General features: G+C 41.1%; 1 protein-coding gene across 1 annotated transcript in view; it reads left to right on the forward strand.

The window, feature by feature from the left end:
• Positions 1 to 8,162, forward strand: part of OPRK1 (opioid receptor kappa 1) — a 29,644-nt gene extending 21,482 nt beyond the window's left edge. The window contains 1 exon segment of the mRNA XM_014054089.2: positions 5,570 to 8,162. Within this exon segment, the coding sequence (XP_013909564.2) occupies positions 5,570 to 6,189 (620 nt within the window). The 3' untranslated portion in view covers positions 6,190 to 8,162.
• The last annotated feature ends 730 nt before the right edge of the window (positions 8,163 to 8,892 follow it).

Raw genomic sequence — 8,892 nt, forward strand, 5'->3', positions numbered from 1 at the left:
GACCCGTGCCCCTCCTGGCTGGTCGCGAACAGCAAGGAGGTGACAGGTGGCTGGATCCGGACGATAGTTAACACCTCTCTCTGGGAGGGATCCTTCCCGCTCCTTTTAAAGGCTGCGGTGGTGAGACCCCTCCTGAAGAAGCCGTCTTTGGATCCAGCCATTTTGAGCAACTACCATCCAGTTTCCAACCTCCCCTTTGTTGGGAAGGTTGTTGAGAAAGTGGTGGCCTTTCAACTCCGGCGGTCCTTGGATGAAACCGATTATCTGGATTCCTTTCAGTCTGGATTCAGGCCTGGCTACAGTGCAGAAACTGCTTTGGTCGCGCTGATCGATGATCTCTGGAGAGCCAGGGATAGGGGCCATGCCTCTATCCTGGTTCTCCTTGACCTCTCAGCGGCCTTCGATGCCATCGACCATGGTATCCTTCTGCGGCGGTTGCGGGAGGTGGGAGTGGGAGGCACCGTTCTTCGGTGGTTCTCCTCCCACCTCTTGGATAGGTCGCAGTCGGTGTTGGTCGGAGGGCAGAGATTGACCCCCAGGCCCCTCAACTATGGGGTGCCGCAGGGTTCGGTCCTGTCCCCCCTCCTATTTAATATCTACATGAAGCCACTGGGTGAGATCATATGTCGGCACGGGATAAAATACCATCAATATGCGGATGATACTCAGCTGTATCTGTCCGCCCCGTGCCAACTCAGCGAAGCAGTGGAAGTGATATGTCAGTGTCTGGAGGCTGTCAGGGTCTGGATGGGAATGAACAAGCTTGCACTCCATCCCGACAAGACTGAGTGGCTATTGATGCTCCCTCCCAAAGATTGGCTATGTATTCCATCTCTCAGGCTGGGGTGTGAAATTATACACCCCTCAGACAGGGTTTGCAATTTGGGAGTCCTCCTGGACCCACAGCTGACTTTAGAACATCATCTGTCGGCTGTGACCAGGGGGGCATTTGCCCAGGTTCACCTGGTGCACCAATTGCGACCCTACCTGGACAGGGAGGCCCTTCGAATAGTCTCTCACACTCTTGTGACCTCAAGACTGGACTACTGTAACACGCTCTACATGGGGCTGCCCTTGAAGAGTATTCGGAGACTTCAGCTTGTCCAGAATGCAGCCGCGCGAGTGATAGTGGGTGCACCTCGGTACACCCACATTACACCTATCCTCCGCGAGCTGCACTGGCTGCCTATTGGACTCCGGACTCGCTTCAAGGTGCTAGTTGTTACTTTTAAAGCCCTACATGGTATCGGACCTGGGTACTTGAGAGACCGCCTCCTGCCAATTACCTCCCTATGACCGATCAGATCCCACAGATTAGGCCTCCTCCGAATTCCATCCTCCAGCCAGTGCCAACTGGCAAATCCCCGGGGGAGGGCCTTCTCTGTGGCTGCTCCGGCCCTCTGGAACAATCTCCCCGTGGAGATCCGGACCCTCACCACCCTCCAGGCTTTCCGCAAAGCCACAAAGACCTGGTTGTTTCGGCAGGCCTGGGGCTGAAGAATTTCCAGCCCCACTTGTGACTGTTGTTGTTTTTACTTTGTTTGTCTTTTGTCTTATTTGTATCCCCCCCCCTTTTTGGTTGTTAGCCGCCCCGAGTCCCTCGGGAGTGGGGCGGCATACAAATTAAATAAACATTCAAACATTCAAACATCTCTGCAGCTTCTATTAATTCCTTAAGAGGCACCTCTTGAGCCTCGGCCAAATTAATTGAGCTGTCAAAATTATCTTTCTCCGCAGCATGTTTTTCTTCTTCCATCTTCACTGAATGTTCGTACTGCCCAGGGTTGGGATTCAGTACCCCCTGACAGCTTCCCAGCTTGGGATGCTGATAACTTATCTTAGTGGAGAGTTGGAATGATGTTAGCGTTCCAAAAACCATGTAGAATCAAATCAAAGTCAAAGGCAAAACTAAGCTTAAAGTTCCAATTTAATAAAACAGGCATGTTGGCATATAGCTGTGGGGATTCCAACTCTGGAAGTTACATCAGAATCCCACCCAGTTAAAAGTTCATGATCTTGCCCCCACACCCACAGTCCATCACATGGTCCAATCTTCTTCTTCCACGCTGGCGTCTACACCTAACTGCTTCTGGTCAGGTGTAAAGAGTGTGGCAGGCCAAAGATTCTTAAAGGAACCACTGCAGGCCTGACACTTAGACTTATATACCACTTCATAGTCAGTGACGTGCAGTCAGGGGAGGCAGGGGAGGCAGAGCCTCACCACTGTCATCATGAAAAGAAAAAAAATTAAAAGGAAAAAGGCTGAGCTAGTTGCTGCCAGAGTCACAGTGGATGACTGCTTAGTGCTTAACTGTTTAAAAAAGCCTCTAAAAAAGTGCCCTCTGCAGGAGGAGGCGAGAGAACCACGTGCCTCATTTAGTCTGACTTTATGATCACTCGAGAAGAGTTAAGCAAGGGTTAAAATTGTAGAGAGCAATTTTTTAAGAGGCTTTTTTAAACAGTTAAGCAGAGTCATCCATTGGGGACTCTGGCAGCAGCTAACCCAGCCTGACCTCAGCAGCTCTTGCCTTTTTCCTTTTACATTTTTTACATTTTCCTCATGGCAGACAAGAGGAGAGTTGAAATCCTCTGTGAAACAGCTGGAAAAGGTATGTGGGTCAGAGGGAGGGGGAGGAATTCAAAATTATTATCATTTGTAAGTAATTGTAATTTGTATTATTATAAGTAATTTGTGTGTGTTTGTGTGTGTGTGTGTGTGTGTGTGTGTGTGTTTTACCTGCCTCTGCTGGCACGCGGGCTGGCACTTTATTTTTATATTTTTTAAAGCCCTGCCACCTAGGAAATTCATTGTATGGCGGGTGCAGCAGCATGGCTTCGGCAGGGCTTTCGGAAAGCCGCACCAGGGCTTTGGCACGGCTTTCCGAAAGCCCCGCCGAAGCCCCGCTGTTGGCAGACCTAGGGTGGCAGACATAGGGCGGCTTTTGCCCACTTGCCTCACTGGCCATAAACCTCACCGCACGTCACTGTTCATAGTGCTTTACAGCCCTCCCCAAGTGGTTTACAGAGTCAGCATATTGCCCTCAACAATCTGGAACCTCATTTTTCCCACCTCAGAAGGATGGAAGGCTGAGTCAACCCTGAGCCAGTCAAAATCAAACTGCAGGCAGTTGGCAGAGTTAGCCTGCAATACTGCATTCTAACCACTGCACCAGTTTCTCCTGGTTTGGCCCAGATTAGGCAAACTGGTAGTGGCGGTGGTGGGAGGCTCCACCCACCAGCCTAGATGCATCTGTGCATGCACAGAAATGTGGCACGCAGGTATGCGTGCACACCTGCATGGGCGAACCAGTAGTAAAAAAAATAGAAACCCACCACTACACTGCACCACTATGACTAAATAAAAACTATTTATCTAGCAGTTATAGTTAGCATTTACTTTTCTCAAAACTAGTGTGTGATATGACAGTTAATTAAGGAAGCAAAATATTTTGAATTCACAGTGCTCCAACAAAACTAATTGTTTCAAAGCTATTCTGAGGGGTTTTTTGGGGGGAAGATGTATCATATTTGAAACGAGTTGGTTTTGAGTTCAAAATGGGACTTCTCAAATAAACAGGGCTAATTCAAAATACTTTGAATTTCAGATTATTTTTCACACTCCTATAACCCATTCCAAGCAACAATATCTGTAACTACATTTTCCATAGTCCTTAAATGAAGAACATGTGATTTATAGCATACACCAAGGATGAACCATGGTGATGCAGTGGTTAGAGTGTAGTACTGCAAGCTACTTCTGCTGACTGCCGACTGACTGCTATTTGGCAGTTCAAATCTCACCTCAAGCGCAAGGTGAGGAAATATACATACAGTGGAGAAATTATGTACAGTATGCAGTTTATATACACTGGATCAAAGAAGTATATTATTTTAAAAACTGCATTCTAAGCACTGGCATATTAATTTAATATGCCAGTGCTACCAGGCTAAAGGGTAGAGGAGAGTAAAGAAGCATTTCAGCACAGTTGCTCCATGGGAGCAAATAACATATGCCAGGCTAGTGAAGCTGTTCTCTACTAGTTTCGTCCCCCCGCTCCCAATACCTTCAGTCTGGCAAGATTCTTGTAAAACAGATGATCCAAAATAAAGAAACTGCTTTGACTTTTTCATGGAGTTGTTCTGGTTCATTGAACCTGACACCAATTGAAAACCTAAATTAAACTAAAATAGAATTAAACTAAACTAAACTGAAACAAAACAAACCATAGTCGATGTGCTGATGTCCTAGGTGTCCATTTTATTTTATTTTCTGTGATGTTTTCCTAAATATTATAATCATACCAATGATTTTGAGACCAACAAGCTTCAAGTTACGCAACTGTCTAGTTGGACCCAGTTACTAGTTTCTGTGCACCAACCTTGTAATTTTCTGGGTAAAAAACACTTCTTAAAAAACAAATGAGTAAAACCCATTTTTCTTTTCAATTTAGAGAGCTGCATTATAATAGCAAATAGAATATTTTGTTCTGCAGACATTTCTCAATTTCTCAGCTGCACTTGTCACTTACATAACTCTTTAAAAGCTATGGCTTACCCTTCTAACCACTTAAGTTCTTTATTGGCAGTAGGGTTGCCTGAAATTAATACATTTTTTGAAATACATTTGCAAAGTTCATCCAGAAATATCAAGACTCTAGTGAGTGTTTTAGTAAGTAGCAAATCTATTATGGAAATTGTAGGTTTGTAATTAGAAAGAACATATTAACGTATTTCTAAACTTTGTTTCAGTAATGCAGTAAAACATACAATACCCTAACTTATATTTACCCTGGTTCCTTAAGTCTTTTGCTTGAGTGAAAGAACCGCTGGGCATACAACTAGTTGTTGACTTAGAGACATTTGCTTAGCAACTATTTGAAGTTACAACAACACTGAAAAAAGTGACTTGTGACTATTCTTTGCATTTACAACTGTCACAACACCCCCATCGTCATGTGATCAAAATTTGGATTCTTGGCAGCCAGCAAAATACCTCTGACAAGTAAAGTCAATAGGGTAAGCCAGATTCACTTAACGACCATGCCATTCATTTAGCAATTACAGTGATTTGCTTAACAATCATGACAAAAAAGTTCATAACATTGGACACAAGTCTCTTAACAGCTGCCTTTCCTGGCAATGGAAATTCTGGGGCCTGTTGTGGTTGAAGGTCCAAGACTATCTGTAATTACTGTATATCGTTTGCATTTTACTGTAAGAAACTCAGTAAACATCTTGCAGATTTTATTAGAATTAATTTGCATTTGTAGGCCATAATGGAAGAGAGTTTCCATGTAAACGTCAGTTTAATCAGTGGAACCCTTATCCAGGGTATATTAAAATATGCCTGTTAATATTTCATCTCTGATTTGTAAGAATGACTGTCAATACAAATGCAATAAAAAGAGAAAAACAAACTTTATGAATCTTGCCTACAGAGCTTGATTTCAGCCTTCGAAAGTGATATGAGTTTGAATCATTCTATGCTATTCTGTGCTATTTGCTTTCTCTGAAATGGTTAATTTAACATATTCATTTGTTTTCTTCTTATGGGTCCTTTTATGTACAGATACCGGCAGCACAGAGTGTTCTCTTCAGTTTCCAGATGACGATTATGTCTGGTGGGACATCTTTATGAAAATCTGTGTCTTTGTCTTTGCCTTTATTATCCCAGTCCTAATTATTATTGTTTGTTACACTCTGATGATCCTCCGCTTGAAAAGTGTGCGGCTCCTGTCTGGATCACGAGAAAAAGATCGAAACCTCCGCCGTATCACTAGATTAGTTCTTGTTGTCGTTGCAGTTTTCATTATCTGTTGGACTCCCATCCACATTTTTGTGTTAGTTGAGGCTCTTGGAGATGTCTCACACAGCACTGCGGCCATTTCTAGCTACTATTTCTGCATTGCATTGGGCTACACCAACAGCAGTCTAAATCCCATTTTGTATGCTTTTTTGGATGAAAACTTCAAGCGTTGTTTCAAGGATTTCTGCTTTCCTTTTAAGATGAAAGCAGACAGGCAAAACACCAGCAGAGTTAGAAACACAAGTCATAATCCTGCTCATGCTGGGAACGTTGATGGTGCAAACAAGCCAGCATGACTAGTTGTGGAAATGTCATCATATAGTCCTCCTGGAAGAGAAGAATCCAATGATCTTGGATTAACGCAAATAACTACAGCAGTGTGAAACGGACAGTAAAAGGACCATTTGATATTATTTACAAAGCCCCACAGTTTCAACTGAAATATAGCCACCAAGATGTCCTTCATCTATGTTCACTGATGATAAATTCTGTTTCAACAGAACTTTGTATATCACAAAGTAATCATCTGGAGCAGAAGAAGAGAACTAGTTGCCCCTCCCCCAGACACCTTTATGTATGTTTTATGTGGATGTTTTAGTGATTGCTGACATTTTTTTTATTAAGGAGTAATGTGATTTCAGCATATCACTAGTTTTATTGTACTTGTCAGAACAGCAAATCAGCATTTCCTTTTATTGATTATATTGATTGAGTATGCAGTACTTTTTCAGCTATTTATATGGCCATGAATAATGCAAAAATGTGACGTGAAGCCTTCTATTGCAATGGTTTGGAAATTTCTTCTGAATGGTTTCACACAGTACTGTAATGATTGATATGATGATAATGTGTCATGTGATCTACGGAAGCATTTTAATTGTGGATTTTCTATTTTCAATTAATAGCTTTTAATTGGAGAGAACACTATATATGATGAATAAGGCTATGTGAATTTTATTTACTTAAGCAATTTGTATTGTACTATTGGGGTGCCCTAATATTCATGGGCTAGAGCTTAGTGTGAAAATTCTGTGTCCATTCTCCAGGTGAAATAATCAAGTGTCAAGTAATTAAAGACTTCATTAAACCTGATGGACAACCAGGCTGTCCCAAACAAAATTATGAATGGTACAATCCAAAGTAACTATATTGACCAAAAACTATAGCTGTTAACATATACAAAAATTAGGGATCATATATTAGTAAACATATCTAATTCAATTATGATATGCAGTCCAATCATAGAATTAGAAGCTCAATGTTTTCATTAGCCTCTATCAAATTAATTCATCTCATTCACTAACAAAGTTTATAACTGAGTGCAATTTTGTTAAGATGATCCCTAATGGAAATACTTTTATTTTAAAAAAAAAACTATTTGTATAATGTGAATTGCTGAGAGTTGTTTGGATGTGAGCATTCATTAAATATACCAGTATGTCAATCAATCTATCAATCAATCAAATCAGGATAGGGTGATCTTGAGGTGTCATGGTGGAACAATTAGATATAAGCCAAAGGAGTTTCTCAGATTGGAACTTGGCAATATTTGGCTCCAGGAAAATGTATTCATTGCCCTATCACATAGTTCTAATGTTTTGCATAGTAGCCCTTTTATAACAATGCTGATCATGTCCTTTCAAAATTTGCTTACCAACCTGTAATGAATTGAGATCCCAATTCTGCCTAGAAGCCGCAACTAGAAATACTTGTTAAATATTAAACAATAAAAGCATGTGCTATATTTTTAAACTGTTCAATATGATCTTTACTATATAGGTCAACTTTAGAGGATATGGACAGATAATTTACTCTTTCTCTAACTATTATGATCCTCTTGAAAATGACTTTTCACCTTGAAAATATTATTTCAATGTTTAAACTGTGACTCATCATTGTATTAACATAATTAATTTCACATTATTTTTTAAAAAAATAGTTACAGAAGGAACTTGTAGATCACTTGAGTCATTATTTTGCATGTAGCGGTTTCTAACAAGCAAACATATAAAGATGAGAACTTATATTAACCCAACTTAATAATAATGAATAATAATGAGCTTATAGCCCAACACAGCAGCCAATATGTTAGACATAATGCAATGGGGATTGACAAGTGGAGAGTTAGTTTCAAAAAAGGAGGGTCCTAGTGGGGGAATTAAGAGGCTTTTAAAGCAGTAGTGGGATTCAAATAATTTAACAACCGGTTCTCTGCCCTAATGACCATCTGGGTAGGTGGGGCTCAGTGGTCATGTGACTGGGTAGGCGTGGCCAAATCAAGGTCACTCAGGTCGATGGGTGCTTCACCTTAGCTGTTACAATGTAATAAGGGTTAATCGGAGAGGCAGTTTCTGTAAGCAGGTCAATAAAGATTAGATTAGAAACAACACTACCTTCCTTACAGGATTAGCCTTGTAAAGTGGAAAAAAACAAAAAGAGATTTCTTCCAACAATCGGTTCTCTGAACTACTTAGAAAGTTACCAACCGGTTCTCCCGAATAGGTGTGAACTGGCTGAATCCCACCCCTGTTTTAAAGTCATGTTTCAATTCCACTGTGGAATTTTTTTTTAAAGTAATCTTTATTAGTTATACATTTTTTAAAGAGTAAAACATACAAATACAAATACAATTTTAAACATACAACCCCCCTCCCCTCCCCCCCGCGGTGACAGTCATTCACAGCCCAACTTTTTTCTTTTCTTCCTCATTGTTAGGTCTCTAAGCCACATCTTCTCATTACAAAATTTAGGGATCTATTACAATACCCATGTTCACTTTTAACTTTCCCCATTTTAAGTCCCTGCTGTTCTCCTTGTCGCCCACATATACCATAAGTTCCAGCTAAGGTAATGTTCCATTTCTCCTTTGTCCCTCAGCCAACCCGTCATTCTGTCCATTTCTGCACATTCATAGATCTTTTTAATTATAGCCTCTTCCGATGGTATGGTAGTGGATTTCCAAAATTGTGCATAAGTTATTCTTGCGGCCACAATTATATGTAGGCTCAAATGCCATATTGAACTGCTCATGTTTTCTGGTTTAATGCTTAGTAGAAGGTTCTCGGGTCTCCATTCCATGTTTGCCC

Source organism: Thamnophis sirtalis, unplaced genomic scaffold (assembly GCF_051295495.1).
Source record: "Thamnophis sirtalis isolate CommonGarterSnake01/CBP01778 unplaced genomic scaffold, rThaSir2_p1.2 scaffold_2, whole genome shotgun sequence".
Taxonomy (NCBI): domain Eukaryota; kingdom Metazoa; phylum Chordata; class Lepidosauria; order Squamata; family Natricidae; genus Thamnophis; species Thamnophis sirtalis.